General features: G+C 36.9%; 1 protein-coding gene across 3 annotated transcripts in view; it reads right to left on the reverse strand.

Annotated features, from left to right (window-relative positions):
- Positions 1-19935, reverse strand: part of MLLT10 (MLLT10 histone lysine methyltransferase DOT1L cofactor) — a 117509-nt gene that overhangs the window by 9017 nt on the left and 88557 nt on the right. For all 3 annotated transcript variants that reach the window (XM_032181515.1, XM_032181513.1, XM_032181516.1), the window contains 6 exons: positions 10443-10560; positions 9006-9078; positions 4623-4777; positions 2623-2811; positions 2113-2201; positions 1626-1987 (listed from right to left, as the gene is read on the reverse strand). In XM_032181515.1, the coding sequence (XP_032037406.1) occupies positions 1626-1987; positions 2113-2201; positions 2623-2811; positions 4623-4777; positions 9006-9078; positions 10443-10560 (986 nt within the window). The remainder of the gene's footprint in view (positions 1-1625; positions 1988-2112; positions 2202-2622; positions 2812-4622; positions 4778-9005; positions 9079-10442; positions 10561-19935) is intronic.

Consider the following 19935-nt stretch of genomic DNA (forward strand, 5'->3'; position numbering starts at 1 on the left):
CAGAAAAATGCCAGGAATACTCTAGAGTCTGATCTAAGCTAGAATGAGAGCTAACCAGCAGTACACGAGTTTCCATACTCTGCATGAACTGGAGTAGTCTATTTCTAGGCTACACACTCAAGAGTGACAGCAATTAAGATTGATATCAAAGAGAAACAAAAGATCTTCTGCACTACAGAGAAGCAGAAGTAAATAATCTGTGGATTAACAAAAAAGAATAAGAAAAGAACAGCATGGCCAGTGATACCTTGGCATGACCAGAAATTGTTGTACAATTCCTGTACCAGGAATTATTGTACAACCTGTCAATATAACTGATTTTGTCTAGTTTTTCTCACTACAAACAACTCCTCAGATTTTGGGGGAGAGTAAATCAAAATTCTTGTGTTCTCTGCAGACCTCTGCTACACAAGAAAAGAGAATATCTTCTTGTTAAGGAAATGTCTTTTGTTTAACCTATGAAATATTACATTCATATACAAGCTAAGAAAAACAATCTGCTCAGTAAAAATATCCTAGCACATGAAAACAAACCAGGACACATTTGAAAGTATCAGGTTTGTGAGCCTAACGAAGCAGTACCAGTGATACTGTACAGGAACATTCAGATAGTGCCAATTAACAATGAGGGGAAAAAATGGAAGAAAGCTACAAAACCAGGGATCCCTTCCATCACATGCCAATCACATATGCATTTTTGTTGGGTAATCCAGCATAATCTCCAAAAATAGACTCAAAGACAAGCAGTCCACTCCCTGTTTGCAGGCATTTCTTTCTACACAGAAAAGTGGTTGTTCTTCCTAAGTGCAGGGCAATACGAGAGGGTAGGGGGAAGGGAAGTGGGAGTTATCCTTGGAGTTATCAGGAGTTAAGTGAATTAGTTATCCCTGGCTCTGCTCTATCCCAAAATACTTCCAGACCAAGCAGTTCAAACCCCTCCTGGAACGCAGCTGTCTCCTTTTGTTACCCATTTACCTTGTATCTCAAGCAGCAGCAGCAGTTTAGGCTACTTAGGATACCTGGTTTTGGGGAAAGGGTTGTTGTACTCAAACATGGATCTTTTTATGCACTTAAAAACCTTTAGGAATATGACTTCAAAAAATAGTTTTCTTGCTTTGGAGTCAGATGCAGAGAACTGAAAACACCACACAGCTGCATCACTACTCTTGTTAGTTATGCCTATTACCTCTTTAACTACATGACCGTATACTGTTCCCCTTCTGCTTCCCCTCCACCCCCACAACTGCAACAAATGGTAGCTTTTCCAGTGCTGCTTTAATCCTGGAAGAACAATTGGCAGGACAAAGAATATTGTTTTCTGAACTAAAAAAAGATCTGAAGCACATTTGCATAATTACATTTGTTTTGGAATGTGACTCGATTAAAAAAAAACAAGAATAAATGGATACAAACTACGATTCACAAAAGCTAAACAGAAAACCTTTCTTCTTTAACCTTCATGCTTCCATTAAATGCTGTTATTTTCTTTCACAGATCAGGAGCAGAACCTAGTTTGACAATTAAAGGCTAAGGCAGAAAATGTACCATTTGAATAAGGCAGCTAAAAATACAGCTAAACCGAAGACAGACACTATCGAGAAAAACATAAATCAGCAAATTCTTACCTGTTATTTAACGTAGTTGGCAGAGGATGCGTTGCATTGGGTGGCACGGTTGCATGAGTGAGAGGAGAAGGGTTCTGTGATATTGTTGCCGGGGTCTGAATTACCCCATTTAAAGCCCCTACAATTCCATTGATTGCCAGCTGGCTGGCTGGCAGTGCTCCAATTATTCCACCCACACCAGGCACTGCAGGAATGGTGGAGGTTACAGTCTGCATACCACTAGCTAGTGCCCCCACTGTCACACCATTGACCTGTTGAACTCCTGTGACTCCTGAGCCTTGCTGAGCTGGACTCTGCCCAGCAGGTGGTGGAGTGGAAAGGGCTGATGAACTGCTGGTGCTTTGTCCGCTGGAGGTTATCTCCTGGTGTAAAAACAAACAACAAAACCCCCTCAGCTGCATAAAGTTTCGCATAGCAGCAAAATACAACGGCTATGATGAGTTAACTTGTAACAAGTTTAAGTTTAGAAGGAACAAATAAATATTACCTGATTTAATACAGGAAGAGAATTGTCTGGTAAAAAACTGTTTCCCAGATGAGGGCTTTTACTGCTGTTCAAGGAATCGGTGCTAGGTGCTAAAGCAATTAGTTCAAAAAACAGTGATTAAATTTCTGCAACATGTAAGAAGATTCAGAGCAATTATTTTAAAATAATGTCAAAGGTAAACATACAAAATGTAAAGTCAACCGTAGAATCACTGCTGAATAGTAAAATATTAACTAAATGATTAGTGAATCAATAGATTCAAACAGATGTCCTCCAGACTGAAGAAAAAACCCACATTGAAACAAGTAGTAACGGTTTATACAAGTCTTCCACTAGATTTTAAACATTAGAGGTTTGGGGTTTTGTGGGTTTGTTTGTTTGTTTTAATCCCCACAAAAATATTTATTCTGATAATATAGGTACATGCATCTCCCACTGATGGCATTTGTAGATGAAACGGGTATTTCATATAAATCATTCAAATTTCTTCCACACTTTCACACTATTTACCTGCTTGCACTGGAAAGGCATGTACTTGATGAGAAGGGCTAGGATTTGAAGTTATCGTTGGAAAGGGCACTGAAAGCTGCGCATTGAGTAGCTGGAGCCGTTCCTTTTTAGCAGTCAGGTTCTTTATCTGTTCTTCTAATCTCCTATTTTCAACCTGAAGTTGGTGTAATGATTTAAGCATTCCTAAAACTAAGATAAAAATGCATGTTATCTTTTACAACCAGATTCAAAGTTTTACTCTTTTGTTAAAAAAAAAAATCATTCAACGACACCATTGTTGCTAAATTTAAATAAAATAAGTAACACCTTGACTTTAATTTATATATTATAAATCAAGACTAGCAAATGCATTTATATGTGAAAATAAAAACAAAAACATTAATGGGATAATGTCTCATCATCAGGGGTGACAGTCATTTTAAGAAAAATTGAGTACATGATAACTCGCTCCAAAAAGCGGAACACAAGAACAGTATTATTTTAGCAGCACAGGTTGGCAGCGTAGCTGGGAAAAACCTATTAGAAATTTTAAACATCATGAAAACAGAAAGGGTTTGATACGTATGCATTCAACTAACAGTACATCCAACCAACAACTTCATGTAAAAATAAACAAAAGCTTGTGAAAAGAGCATTATTCGGTTTTAATCTCCTGCAGAAGGAATCCCAAAGTTACACAATGGCAGAATTTCACCCATTGTTAAGTTACCAGGACACACCTTGCTGGGAGCACTCTCATTTGCTGTGAGCGTCGATCTACAAATCACCCAGCAGGGAGCACTGTGTGAGCACTGCAGTTACCACCCTCTTCCCCCCCTCGGCCCCCAGAAAAAGGGCATCATCTTCTGTCCTAACATGATTTTCTTTACCGAGCTCAGTTTTTTCAAACTCCGACTTTGTTTCAGAACTTGGATTTCCCAACTAGTGCTAGAGTGTGACTGTAAAGCCACAGGGATAGCCTTTTTTTTTTTTTTTTTAAATTCTAAATTGTATTTGTTTAACATGACCTCTGGGCCTACTACAGACATAAGTCTACTGGTATAGGCACATCTGGTCATTTCCCAAGGATTTAGCTTTTATCCCTCCTCTTCAAGAACATACAAAGGAACCCTCAGTGAGCCCAAATGAGATGCAATAAGACTTAGCTAAACCTGTCCTCCAGCTATCATGTTTAAAGGATTATCCCTGCATGAATTTCCTGACAATTAGCATTTTTGTCAGGATACCATTCATAAAAACACCAACTAGATACCACTTTACACTACCAAAAAGAATAACACGTTCAATAAAATATAACACAAAACCCAAGCTGGTATTAATTTTCTTTTAAATGTATTCAATCATTTCCTTAGACGCTGCTATTTTCTGGAGTACAGAGATGTAAGTGATCTACTCATCAGTTCCACATTTAGCGTACTCGGTCTTGGACTATTCCATCCTATTAAATGTAACTTGAAAAAAAATGATTTGCTTACTTTGAGAATTTCATGATAAACACAGAACTTAATAAAGATACGAAAGCCTACTAGGACGCTTGCCTGACATTTATAAATACATGTATTTTGAAACAGCAACAGAAGTAGGCAGTTAAGATTTTAAAAATGAAAAAGTCACTGTACCAATAAAGCAAACTGAGCAACTGGGTTTTACTCATGCACAGTTTGTGAAAGTTGTGCAGATTTGCAGCAGGGGATCTAAGAGTATGGAATTTAAGAGTCCAGAACTTGTTTTCAAGCTCTGCAGTCGACCAGCTGGATCTACAAGTCACTTCCTCTTGCATGACACAATTTCCCCATCCATAAAAATTTAGATAGAAAACTCTTCTGTAATCTACTGAAGCCAACTGCCACACTAAGAACTAGGTTGCAAAGCAACACCACAGTTATAATTCTTTTCACAACAGAAAATAAGCCTTTAAAAAAATCTTGGACAACACCTGAGCGGCAATTAAGAGCAACACAGGTAACAAAACAGTGCCGGAACAGAACGCAAGTACTTACTGTCACTAGGGGTGCCTTGTTCGAGTAAAAACTGCTGTCCTTCACTCCATTGCCTCTCCAGAAGCTGTTCTATGCTGGCTGCTACTGGGGGCAAGTTTTCCCCGCAGTTGTTCCCTGATTGATCATAGCGAATCTGCAAGCTGCTTACAGGGGATCTGTTGAAAATATTGCAATGTATTGTTTAAAATAAAATGATTTAAGGAAATGTATTAGCAAAAACCTGCTGAGTTTTTTCTTACCTTGTATCTGCCCTTAGCATCTACACACCTCAAAGACTAAGCTAGTTCACCAAAATCAGCCAGAACTCCTGGCTCTCAGTACTAAGGCTTGGATTTAAATAATAATGATAATATTTCATAGCATGAGAATTTATACCAGGAAAACACATAACTTCTTGCGTACAGACTAGCACAGAATAGCACTTCCACACAGAAAGGTCATATAAATGCGCTGCCTAACTTGTTCTTAAAAAAAAGTAACGTAAAAACAGATTTTTGAAGGACTACAGGAAAATATTATTTCATAAGGAACACAATGGAAGCTGTCCTCTGCTTGTCCTGCGCACACTTCAAGTACATTTTTTCTTTTTTGCTTACAATCACACATAGTTTAAAGAATAATCCCTTTGCAACATGCCTCTTCTTGTCCAGGAGAAAATCAAATATTCAGCATACAGCCACTATAAGATAACCTCAAGTCCTACAAAAAGTCTTCTTTTTCATTGCATAGGGCAAAATCTAACCTGTGAGCTGACCCTCAGTGTATTTCTGTAATTCTGGCCTCCTGTACGCATACCCCTCATACAGAATCAACACCAAGGCCCACTAAAAGTTGTTGGGTTTTCTTATTTGTTTGTTTTTAAACTCGAGTGAGCTGAAATCCAGGTTCTTATGTATCTGCTATTACTGTAGTAATAAATATTTGCCCCAACAGAGGATCGCAGCTGTACTGCTCAACACAGCGCAAACTTACCAACAAGACCACCGCGGTCCCAGTACAGGCCAACACAGAGCACTCAGGAAATCAGTGTGTTAATTATGATTAGTGTAATAAGCGGTGGTCACAGCACATTAGCTACCTAATGACTGTCAAGCATTGTGTAGGCACCAGAGCAAAGTGATTTTTATGAGAAAAGGTTTTAAGTAGGTGACTTAAGAGCTCTGTAGGTATTTGTAAATATTCCTCTTTTGCATACAGGATGAAAGAGAAGCAACACTTGTTAAAAGAAGTCTGATGAATGGGTAACCAAGGCAGTGCTTTTTGACAAGAGATGACAACTCCACAGCATTTAACAGGTCAGCACAGACACGAAAAACACAGCCTTAAAACTAGTTGTTTACATGACATGCTGAAGTGATAAGAATGGAAGTTTATGCAGAAACATTCTGAACAGATGTACTACACTCTGCACAAACAACCGATTCAAATTAAACAAACAAGCAAAAAGCATACACACACACCCCAGCAACTTCTCTGCATGCACTTTTACAGGCACGTAACACTGCCCTAACAGATTATTCCACATGAAGCAAAAATCAACAACAAAAAAAGACAAAAAGTCTTGTTGGGCTTAGGACCGTTTCCTGTCGACTTCATAAAAGCATAAAATAAAGCAACATACAACTACATAAACTCCCAACCCTTCCTTGGAAGCTTTTAGAGAGGGGGAAAAAAAATCTAGACTTCTCTATCAACATTAGTCAATCAATCCTCTTAGAGATGATCATCTACTTCACCCCTTATATATGATCATTTCTGCACACTAGGTTTGAATCCTTATTCCAAACAGTATTTGATTTTCTTTTCCAGTTGTATTATAAATGTGCTGTATGCGAAGCTTTGATGCAGTCACTGACATGGCAATCCCTTCTCTGTTTCGTGTTTCACATCTTGCTTACTTTCACAACTGTTTTTTGTTTGGGGTATACTATCCATACTCTTACAGTATTAATTTTAAGTAGTATCACAAGTGATCTGCATTTAGATATAGGCATATATACGTATAACAACGCAGGTATTACGAAACACATTCTTAAATTTAAGGTGAAGCGTTGGGTGAAAAGAGTTTAAGCGCTACCTTGGGAAAAGCAGCAATTCCTTTACAAAATAAAAACTGCTCACATATCCCCTGTATATTTGTATTTCACACATATTTCATATTCTCTATATAACAATTTTAACCATGAGAGCTTAAATATCAAACTCTGATTACGTGGGGGTACAAAGATACAGCAATATGAAATTGAAATGACCACACAGCTCATGAGTCACACGCATCTTCTGAGAAGGGAGCAATCAGCTGTCATCAACAGCAAACACTTCTTTCCTCGAATGTTTGTATTTTTAACAGCTATTTTGAAATCACTATTCTTTTGGAGAAGTGGTATTTATGAATCTCATAAGCTTCAAAGGGACAAATCATAACTTGTAGGAAAAATACTTATAATACATAGTGCAAGTAACATCGCAAAGTTTTCAGATAGCAGATTTTCAGAGTTAGCTTTTTATTCACCATAAACCGTATTTTAACTATCCAAAGTTAATTATTTATTTAACTCAGGACAGTGAGGAATTACCTAAACAATTCAGAAGCGACTGCATGCTGTGTGCAACAGCAGCAGATCGCTAGGCGCTGGCTATGTTAAATAGCTAGAAACACACTGCAGACCAGCAGTAAAATTTCCTGGCTAGTGAACTTACACAGGTACATTTTCTTTTTTTTTTTTTCATGCTAGATATTTCAGGCTGATTTTTTTCATCTTTCAATTTCAGAAATACAGTAGCGATTCCCCCCCCAGATTTAAGGTAGATCTGGATGGAAGTCTGCTCTGAGATGGCTTTTGAATCGTGTAGTTCTCCTTTACGATGCTAATGAAAATCAGCTGAAATCTAATTATATTATAAACACTGGACTACACATACCCTGAGCATACAGCCAATAAAAGTGTTTTAAATATGAGTTAAAAACATATTTAAGGAGTTTAGCTTTTGAAATTTTCTGTCTAGAGCCAGCCCGAATAACAACTCTGGCCACCTCGGATCATACGACACCCAGGCCTCTGCAAAACAACTGAATAAGCACTAAAACTTCTAATTACCACAACACATGTGCATACGAAGACTACTTAATGATTACATAATATCAAGGGTCTGGAATTTCCTAATTGTGGGGCATTTCCCTGTGCAAAAATCTCTAACCTACTTCTGCAGATATATATAGGCATGTTTCTTATTTATATAAGTCATTATATGGTAATATAAATACACATTTTTATACAAAGAACAGAGTCTAACCTAATTTGTAAATTCTCTATTTATTGCTTTAGAAGGAACATGCATTTGAAATCTTAAAAGCCAGTTCATGAATAGGTAACACCACTTAAGTATTATAATGGACATTCTCACCCAATTCAACAAGAAGTCTTTTGATTAATTAAGGAATCTAACACAAGATCAACAAGACATGTACATTAAATTACCTAATTTGAGATATTCATTATCAATTACTACAATGAACACAGGGTGTAACAATAAAATTCATTGTCACAATGCTGTATCTGTGTAACTACATTTTTTTAGCCGTACTAAAATTACTTAAGATAAAATTCCTACGCTTAGTCCCTCGGTTAAAAAAAAAAAATCTAATATCAATACATAAGCTAATCAACATAAGATCCAAAATGGAAAATGAAACCCTTAAAAACAAAAAGATGTACACTCTCTCTCTCTCTCTCTCTCTCTATATATATATATATATATATATATAAATGGAAAATATTACTGAAGTATTTAATACGCAAATTTGAAATTTTAACAGTAAATATTTTAAATCAAAGTAATTTGATAGAATTCCAGCACCAGAACTCTTATATCAGCCTCCTGCAGTAGAGGTGAATTGCAGAACAAAAAGTGTTGTTTTTTCCCCTGCTAAGAATCCCCGCATATTTGACGTGGTGAGGGAAATTTGTTTCAAACTGTTTACTAATAGTTAATTTCTCAGACAGTCTTTTAACTGTGATCTTTGTAGTCTTCAAGTCTATGGGTTTTTGGACTTTTGCAAATTTGAATAAAATGTAATTACAATAATAAATCTGAGGAGGTAATTGTATTGTGAGGAGGTAGTATGTGTGGATTAAATGATAAATAAATCCCTTTAAAGCAAATCTCCGTTTCGTAAGGCCTTCCTTTGTAAACCTGATTTCAGCAACATAAAAGTAAATTTCAGACCATTTTCAGCTATCTGGACATGTTAGGGTTTTTGATATATATATTTATACATACAGGCTTTTAAAACGCTTACGTATTACTACTAAAAAGACAGTGAAGTTTCCAAATCTTAAAACATTTCCTCTGCCTGCACTCCCCAATGTAAATAACGCTTACCGTGGTGAGAGACTTCCTCTGGGCGAACCTCCTCTGCCAACGAGGCTGCGGCTATTATCTCCAAGATCTTGATCTGCAGTGTAAATATTTCACAGCTGATAAATCGCCTCTTCTTAGATAAGGGTTTTAAAGCTGATGTAGATATTTTTAAAATATCTTAAATCTTAACTTCGCTCCGCAGTTAGCGCTGAAGAGCGAATCCATAACTAGTTTAAGATTGCTGAACTGTAGCATGTAAGGTGTTGTCCTTACACATTTCTGAGGCTGTACCAGGCCATGGATTATGTTCCCTTCTTTCATTCCTTTCAGTTTTACAGCACAGAAGCGTGGTTTGCATTTGCAGTACCCTCCCCTCAGCCACTTTTAATTTCTACGGTGAAAGTAATGAATCACAGCTGTGGACAGCTAATCTGTATGCTTATCACAGCAAATCCTGATGCTCCGTATTTTTTTTTTTTTTTTTTTTTTTAACACTTTGCATCCCAAAACAACTCATAAAATACGTAACACATTAAACTTACCACTACCGCCTAACAAGCACGTGTTATTCTGCAAATTTACTGAAAACTTTATGAAAGCGTGTAATTCACAAATTCCTATTTATAAGCAGAAGTATAGGAAAGTCCCTTGCTAAAAAGGTAGTAAAACAAACAAAAAAGGCCTCATTAAATATACAAAAACGTTTTGCTTGGAAGGACTCAAAAGGGTTATTTTCCCTATGGCCTCTCAATAAAATAACCCTATCTGCCCCCTTCAAGGTTGCCCTCCCCCTATTCTGAGTCAAGTGACCCCCGACCTCTCGGAGGGCAAAGACATGACTGATCCATTCTTGGTAAACTGCTAAACTCATTCCCTTCCCCCAAACAGGCATGACTACTACGACATGTCAACAAATCCGAACGGATGGAATGAAACAAAGCAAATCCAGTGGCTCATTAAAACTGGAGAGGAGAGCGAATGTTACCAAATGTCAATCGGTAAATATTCACAAGATTACTGAATGCTGCAGAAGTTCGCTAACGGATCTCTTTCACCCCAAGTTGTATGTAATGCAATTTCATGAATTATGCAAATAAAGGTTTAAACTATTCACGACAAAACCCAGAGCTGTGTTACTCTCGTTGCAAAGAGCTAAGAACTGAACACATCAATCACAGAAGTCACAGGAGACATTGTTGCATTCCTGCCTGCTGATGGCTCTGCTTAAACATTTACATTTCAGACAGTAAAAAAAAAAAAAAAAAAAAAAAAGAAAAAAGAAAAAAAGAAAAAGAAAAAAGCGGTTCTGCACAACCAAGAATTTACTTCCAGCACGTGTAACTTTATACAGACATTTAATAACCAAATGCTGGGCAGAGTTCAAAAATAAACAATCTTTTTAAAAATACTGAAGTCCATAAAGTATCACCGTTTTTCCAGCACCACCGGGAAGCTTACCTGCTTGGCTGTTTTCAGTCTGAGCTATAAGTGTTGCCATGGCTGAATTGGGATTCAGCCTATTGCCATACATGTGGGATGGAGGCAGACTGAGAGAAGATCCAGGTAGTGTGTTTGCCTGCAAGAAACCAATTAAAACTTGAATCGCTGTTTGAAAATGGGGAGGAATACTGAATATATTTTTCAAGAAGTCTTCCTACTGCACAGTAATTTGTATATTTTTTTTTAACGTTAACTTTAAAAAAAAATGGAATGCATTCAACAGAAAAATGTATTTTCCATATGTGAGTGCGGAAATAGAATTGCAGTATTTTCAAAACACATCCAGTATTAAAGTACAGCCTTTGGTATATATGTTCATTTTAAAAACTTCTAGTAAATGTTTATTGTAGCAAATATTACAAGACCTAAATTGCATTTTAAAACACCCACCACGGAACAGGGTGGGCAGACCCCCTTGCAATCCCCAAGTATGCACTCAGTGCTAGGACTTAGTGGCATGGCGACCATGTGGTTATCCTACTAATTATTTAATCTTATTAAACCATTTACAAAATAAGGGCAGGTAGACAACAGATGTCTCACAAATGCTCGGGTTCCTTACATCACAAGCCGGCTGTGGAGGTCAAAAGGTCCAACTTTCAGCTCTATAGTTTAACTACACCGAGCCATATTTCCTTTGCTCTGCTCCGTCATTAGTAAAACCTGCACACTATTTTGTTACTTCCTATTTTGATAGACTTCGGAAGCCTGGTGTTTTTTTGTTGTGTTTTGTTTTTATTTTCAAGAACGCAAACACCATTACAAGTATGTTTTCTATACAATAGGGGGCTCAACGAATCCCAGCTTTGCCCTGACCCCATATAAGGGACTGTATTTTTGGCCGCGGGCCAGCTCTACTTATTGAAGAGCTCCCAAAGTTTGTGTTCATTCATGTTGCTAACCACAATTCTGAAGGTCTCTGCTGGGACTTGTGCCAAACAAGCGAAAATGAACCCTTAAACAGATGAAGCTAAGGAGGCTGGCCAAAATCTTGCATAATCCAACGCAATAAAAATACCTTCCTCCTTGGCCGCTTATGCTTTTTCCCCTTTCGAAGAAAAGATTTGTGTCAAACGCTGAGTTTCAGAGACAAGCAATCAAAGAAAAGAAAAAAAAAAAAAGGCAGTGCTGCTTATTAAAAAGGCATTTTCCTACCTGACAAAAGGACTTATTTCAGAACAAACAAAAAAGATTGCAATATTCAGAGGGGGGGGATCCACAGATACACAACTGTGTGATCTTACATTTTAGAACGAACATTTTAAGAGCAAGTAAACAACCTTTACAAAGGAAACTTTTTTTTTGAGAAATGGAAAAAAAAAAGGTGAACAGTAAGGAACTCAATTTGTGGGACATTTTGACATGTCTAACTGCACACAAGAGACGAGGGAAACATACTGGTTATTACAGCAAAATATTACAGAGTATAAACTATGTCTCTGGAAAGAATCACACACTACCATTAAGTTTTGGCTTTCAGCCAACATATTAAACTTGATGAATGGACTTTTATGAATTCACACAACTGTTTTCAATGATGCTTTATTTACTATATACTGGTGAGAAATTGCGCTTGATACTTGCATTCTTCTACTGTCACGAAGTTCGGAAAAGCCACAAGTAATTACTTACAATGATGAGGCTTTTTTCACTTCTCATTTTAAAGGTATGTGCGAGATTGCTAGACACAGAACTGCAGTTTCACTTCAAATCTGGCTCTTTTTTTTTTTTTTTTTTTTAAAAAAAACAGAACTGCCTGTCTCCAGTAGAATTAATCTCAATTCATTTTAAGCCTTAAAATAACATGGGCATTTCCACCTACCTGGACACAACAGCTCCCAGTAATACAATATGTATTAGGACTGTGACACTGATGCAGAAGGCAAGAGTGCACAACTCCTGCTGTTTTCTTCAACATAAGCACACAGAGTGATTTCAAATCAACTACTATTGCTCATTAGTAAATTTTCCTTGTTTTCCTCTCCAAAAAAAAAAAAAAAAAAAAGCCTCTTTCGCTGAAGAAATCTTAGAGAACAACATGTTAAGATACAGCCATAATTTGCTTCCATATCTAAGAGACAAGGCTAGCAAATTAAAAATCTACACACTCTTATTAATATAAATAAATGGGTTGTGATTATGAATTCTAAAATAGCTTGCTAGTTCTTACACTACAAGCATAATGTTATTGGTGTCTAGTTTTAGCATATTTCTATAAAAGATTTTTCTTAATTCTAGTAACTTTACTGCTCATGTGTTACACAGAAGCTGCTGTATTGTTACTCTCCTCCTGTGTAGTTCACTGTAAGGCTGCTTAAAACTGTACAGTAACAACTATATATATTAATTCATAATGGCAGGGCAGCTATAATCAGCAAGGAGAACAGACATTTATTTGACTGAAACATGCCCGAATAGCTTTAAGAACTTTCTAAAAAGTATCTCAGTATCTTGAAAGGAGTCACTGAAGTCTGTTGAGTAACTATCACATCACAAAACAGAAGACATCAAAGGAATTAAACAATGTTTGCCAAGTGGGCTGATATAACAGATCAAAAGACTTAGCATGATTTAAACAATATCTAAGAACTTGATCTTTTTCACAAGTGGTGGTTCACCCTAAACTTAACCCCTGTTTATACTTTAAAATAATAGCCAAGGTGTCCCACAACACGCTGGAAGTACGGAAGTTGTGGTGACATCACGGGTCCCGTGCAGCTCTCCAAGCAGAAAGTCACGTTAGAAAAAAAATTGTTCAAGTAAGCTGGAGGTAAATAAAAAAAATGGAAATACTTTTTTAAATGGCAATGTAAAATGACAAGAATAACGATTTGTGAAGCTTTATTATGTATGTGACGACTTCATCTGACAGGAGAGTAGAGGAGGTGGAGGAGTACTACATTATTTAAAGGTGAAATAGGAGCTTCATGTTTCACTCACAGTTGAAACAAGCTGTAGCAAGCATTTATTAAAAATGCGCAATCATCCTGTCAATACATATTAAGGTCACAGGACTAAAACAAGCTCTAAAATCCAGAACTTTTAAAGGCATAGGAGTCTTTGTTCCAACCGAGTCCATTTAAACAGTCAACACAACGCACGATCAAAATGGACGAACTAATAAAGAGGCTGCTAAGTAGGTATTTTGAAAAGGCTGCAAATTTTCTCCAAAAGATTTTTGCAGAAGGATTTAAGCCCATCAAGAGGTATATAATACACTGCTTTCATTTATGGCATGTTCAATAAATCAGTAAAGCAATAAGCAGCAGAACAGCACAGAAAGAAGATACGTTGTAATTCACAGAGTGCCCGACTGCAATAGGAATAAATGCCCAATATTTGATGGATGCCTAAAAACACTTCCTCTGCTGCAGGAAGGAGAGGGTATTCCTCTAATCAAAGGACTGCATTTCCAAGTTAGCTGGATTTAACTAGTACGTATCAATATCCTGTGGAATATTTAAAATACTTTTGGATTCCTCTAACGTTTACATGACTTCGAAATTGTATTTTAGTATATAACACCGTGAATATGAAGTTTTGCATTAGCATTCTGGACATTTCTTTAATTTTCCAGGGAATACAATTGCCTTATGTAAAAAGTTAAATATTTTTTAAGCCAAAAAGCAAACGGGAGGGGAGAATGCATCAATGCTTAGGTTACACACAGTTGCATCAGGTCCCAAAAACTGGAGAACCCTGGAGTACACCAATTCCCCTGTTCCTTTCAAGTTCTATGCTATAAAATATTTTCTGATAACAGGCCTCATTTCTGTCTCAGCTCCACACCAGTAAGGTTTTAATACTCAGCGTGTGATGAGAGATGAAACCAAGTGTGAACAACTTTCAGGTCCCATGAGTAGGCTGACTGTTGAAGCTGTCAGGTTCAATTGCATCACTCCACATTATTCAATGCCCCAAACTGCACCCTAATTGTTAGGGGCTTAACATATTCAAAACCATTGTTTAGCCTAATGCTGAAATGCCTACAGTTGAGCTTCCAGAAAGAAAGGGGAGGGATTTAATTGTAGTTAAACCATTACTGAACTCTCCTCCTTTCACCATAGGACAACAAGGATGGCCTCCACAACCAATTCCGAGACAGCTTCTTAATCAGCTTCCATCCAATCAACATACCTTTGCCCTTCCGCTTTAAAACAGTCATTGCTAAATTGTAGTTTTGCATTATAGTACGATGAGGCTTTCAAATTCGTGACATCACTCAATTACCTACTCCAGCCAATACATATTGAACAAGAGTAACTTGAAAGGACATTTTTATTTCCCATTTATAATAAAAACATATCATTGCTCTTGCACTGACTATACCCTTTTGATTTACATGCTTGGGGTCATAACATTTACTAATCATACGGGTTTTTTTGTTTTTGTTTTTAAACCACAGCATGATGCTGTGATAGAAAGCACAGAACAACCCACAATTCCTATTAACATAAGCTGAAGAGATCAAGAGCACAAGATATCACCAAAACCAAGCAAACTTCGACAAGCTGTATTGGTAACTACTTCTGAGAAGAGTATAAAATAATCAGTGCAGTTGAAATTGCAAGCTAAATATTTTAGGGTGTTCTGCTACACTTCGGGAAGATTACTAGTTACTAGTGCATGCAACTGATTGGCTTCACGAAAGATGGAAGGAAATTCAAGGTCTTGACCAAATATTAAGGTCAGCATGCTTTTTCTGTAAGTCACTTCGGACTAATGTATTTTGGTCAATGGCAAGTAACATTTATCTGAAAAATAACAGCAGAATTATAGCCTACATTGAAATAAGAAAGAGCTTAGATATTGAAACATATTCATGCTATATACATGATGCTAAATAAAAATTGATAATATACATACATACAAATCAGCTGCTTTTCTTGAGAAGTGGAAAGAGCTTGCCTATCAAGTGATACCTCTAAAAGCAACGTGGCCTTTTGTGTCTCCTAGCTTAATTTGGACAAAGAAAGGTGATTTTATCCCTAGATTTTTTTAAGCCAATCACACTGTGCAGAGCACGTAGAAGTTGGCTTTTCTTGGATATCCAAGGCAATGGAAGAATTGCCTTGCTATCAAGTCCTTTTTCAGTACCTTTGGTATCTTCTTTAACTTCATTTAAGAGATGTGGAGGGGAACCCTCCACATCATTACTTGCCTTCTCTGATTTCTGTTAAGTCTTCATATGGGATGGCAAACACACCACCATAAGGGTTGTCAGACCACAGTTAACTGCAACAACAGACCAAAATTTCTAGGAGCCCCAAGAGAGAGTTCTGCTAAATCAACTGCTGCAATTCAACTCTTGCATCAACTCACCACAAATATGGAATATGCTTCAAAATTTTATCTAGACCTTGCTTCCATTGGAAAAAAAAAAATACCTGAAGGATTTCTGCTTTGCTTTGTGGGTTTTTTTTAAACCATCATATGACTTTTCAAAACGAATAACACAAAAGAATAATTTTAAAATGCATCATGATAAATACCAGTGATTTATTTCAACTGAACCAATGCCTTCCTTTATACCTTTTGAATTTTTGTATTCGTTTCCTTATTTATTGGTTGAACATAACTTTTAAGCAAACTATCATACTGACCTCTTGACCAAAACAGCCTACAGAGTGATAACTGAAAGCAGAAACTGCACACAACTTTTTTCAGCTGATCTCCCCTCATTTGCCATCACGCATTCATCAACAATACGAATCAACCCCCAACATTTACTATGACCTGTTACTCATTCATTCCCCAAAAGGAATACTGGGATTGAAAAGATAACCCATCCCATACTGCCTCCATTACCATCAAGAACATTAAAGGCCTTGAAGTTTGGTGGGTTTTTGTTTTGTTTTTAACAAGTGCAATAAGGGTGCAATTTTCTGAAATTAATTGGACCATACACAAAAAGAATTCACTAACTGGCTAAAATAAAATAATTAATAGAAAAGCTTGATTAAGATGCTGGAAAAATTAAAAGGAAATCAGAAAATAGTTTTGTGATATCTTTGAATAAAAAGCAACTTTTCAATTAAAAAGCATTCAATTACAAATGTGTAAATGACTATAATTAAAATCTGTTAGGAAAACTGTATATGTGACTTGTAAATCATCCTATGGATATATTATTCACATCATTATTACTTTTTATGTTACTAGCACAAATAAATACTTTGAACTTTTAACTGTGATGAAGACTCTTGCTTATGAGCAAGCAAATAATCAAATACTGTCTTTGAGAATCAATTGTTTTGATTAAATGTACAAATAAATCCTTCAATTAAATGAAATCATCTAACCTTCAAACAAGAGCACTCAAATATTTGCCAAGAAAGGCATGAATGAATGCAACTGGGAAACTCAGTGGGATTTGAAAGGCAAAATGAAAAATTAATGGCACACCTACAGAAACTAATTTATACCTCTGCCCACTGTACAACAAGGGCACATCAAGTCATTAAAAACCACATGGGTAGAAGGCCTCTCTTCCAATAATGGGAAAAAGCTATAACCTCAATGGTAGAACCAGTTTACTGGTCTCTTGTACATTAACTAAACTGGATACTGTAAAATTTTAGGCCATTGCAAATTATTTAAGAATTAAACACTAAAAAATAGGCCTGAACAAAAATTTACTAGAAAGCTACCTCACTAAAAGTCAAACTTTTTTTCTCCCTCCTCCCTTCCCCTCCCCCCTTTTATTTCAAAAGGAGGTTTTACAACGATAAAACTCTGGGATCCCTCCACCCCCTGCACAAACTAAATGCCACCAGAGCTACCATTTCAACACAAATCCCCTTTACCTCAAGTTTGTTCCTCCATCCTTTCCATCCGCCTCTGTCTCCACAGCACTTAACCTGGACGCGCTCTACACAGACAACGGAAGCAGCATTCTGCCCACTAACCTGTTTTCCTTAAGAGCACCAACCTGTGCGTCAGGAATCCCAATTTCAGTTTCGTATTGACTAGCAGAGAGAACGACTCGATTAGGAAACCGACCCGCATACCCACAGGGTAATCTGTTTTCTTCACAAGTATCCCAAAGAAATCCCTCTTAGTGAGATACACTCATAATATGGTAAATAATGAATCTGAGAGAAGTAACTACCTTCAAGAATGTCTGTATTTTCAAAAATAGTAATAATAAATCAGCTCTTTATTCACACATCTTGACATTGAAAATTTCTAAATAAAGCTCAACAGTCTTTGCAGTTTAAGTGATGAAATGGACACCCATAGCAGCAGAATTGCTGCTGTGTAGAAACATTTGCAAGACACTCAACGTTTTACACAAGGCCTGTAAGGACGCAGCCTCAGCAATGAACTTTGCAGCCTGTAACAAAGGATAGATGCTACATAAACTTGCAATCTATTTCAAGTCAAAGCTAAACAACTGGTCTCATCTAATATTTTTTTACAATCATCATTCTTCCCATTGCATGCGGACTAGAAAATTTCACATTTTTCACATTCACCACCATTACTATTGTCTCAGGCAGCTAAATTGAAGTAGTGCTACACTCAGTTCAACGAAGAGGTCAATGTGCCTCAGTTGCCTGGAGACTGATGGTTGCTACAGCAGCACCAGATAAGCCAAGCTAAATAAGCTTCAGCTCAAAGGCAGAAAACATTTATTGCTAGCCCGAAACGTTGATGCAGTTGTCTCAGCATGCAGCGCTGCGCAAGATCCTGCAACTGCCTCTCAGGCTACCTGGGTATTGCCTTCGCGTACACTCATGCAATCTAACTGAAGCAAGGGGAAAATAAAAAGTAAGGATTTTAATTGGGCTAAATACTAGATTACTTGCAACTATGATCCCTTTGTTCTTCTAGTTGGGTCACATGTTAGAAGGAATTTTCCCTCTGGCTGTAAATTCTTCCTCCTTGCTACTCTCCTCCACCCCCACCCCAAAAATCCCCAGTCAGATCGAATGAAAGGAAAATTGGATTTTTACCCATTTTGCCTAGAAGTAACAAAGAATTAAAACAGCTTTTAAGTGACAGACAAAATTGAGATGACAAAATCTTTACCAGCATCCTTCTTTTTTACGTTTTTTGTTTCTCTGTGTCTCTTAAATTTAAGTGGCTGTGACACAAACATGGTCTAGTGGTTTGGGAAGGAAAATCACTGTTTTGCATTGAAAACTTACACCACAATACCAAACCCCTTTCTGTCTGAAGCACACTGAGGGATGCGTTTAGAACACTTCCTAAATCTACCAGCATTGGCAGCTTCCTCTGGCAGAGCTCCAAGGATGAGCAGCGTACTTTTTTAAGAATGATTTCTTTTTGTTGAATGTGCTGCTGCTGCTTTTCCCTTTTTCCTTAAGTTTAGGGATAAAGAGAACAGAATAATCTCCACATCCAAACACTCCGTGATACATGTTGATATTTTACCTTTGACCCCACAGCTAGGAGCCTCTTCTGAGAGATCTTATCACCAAGAGGTGTTTTGATAGTCACATAAAATATGTTAAGTGGTTTCCATGTATCCACCACGTCTATTTATTAGAGAATTACAGTATCACTGTAAGGATATCATTTCCTTTTTCTGGAAGCATGCTGCTTAAAACCACGCAGTATCATAATTGCGAGATGATTTATTATTCTATTTTTAATTACCATTCAAATTTAAAGCAAATCATCTTAAGAAAGAATTTAAAAAAACAGAAACCAGAACAAAGTGCTTATCTGCAAGAAAGATCATATATTTGATTTACTATCAAAGAAAGGAAAACCCTGGTATGACCTGATGTCATGATCACCAGAGGTAATATATTTTGGAAAAATTTGAGAAAAAATAACGTATTACCATAAGCACTATCAATGCTTATATAAATGACTGATTCCTAGGGGTTAAGAGGTTTCATTATAAGGCATAATAACTGTTATACAATATAAAGGACCCAGCCAAGTCACTAGGCTTGGCTGTACAGATTTCTGCTCTTTAACTGCACTCTGGACATCATAACATCTATTCAAGCATTCAACAGCTGTTATTTCTGTATTAGGAAACAGACTTCAGAAATTGACCTGAAGAAATATAAAAACAACATAAGGGTCTTCCCAAGTTATGGAAATTATCCTTGATTGCACAGCTAAATTTACCATAATTAGGATAAATTCTTTTGCACAGCAAGGAAGGGTTATTCTATTTAAATAAGTCTGTTGAGATGATTTTAACACCTCTAGTTCTAAGTCTTAAGATGTTCTGACCCAAAGCCGTCCACATGTGCATTATACTAAATCCTTAACTTCAGCCATCACATGTGGTTGTGATGTGTACCTTTGGGACTGAAGCAGGATGCCCACTTAAGCAACCAACCATCTAGTGCAGGTTACTTGAAGTCCGAGATTATCACGTCTGTCATGTCACAGCATCCTACAACTGAGGACAGTTTGTCCTTTTTCATGTTTTTTTTTTTTTCTACCCCCTGAAGAAAAGCTC

This window comes from Aythya fuligula, chromosome 2 (assembly GCF_009819795.1).
Source record: "Aythya fuligula isolate bAytFul2 chromosome 2, bAytFul2.pri, whole genome shotgun sequence".
Taxonomy (NCBI): Eukaryota; Metazoa; Chordata; class Aves; order Anseriformes; family Anatidae; genus Aythya; species Aythya fuligula.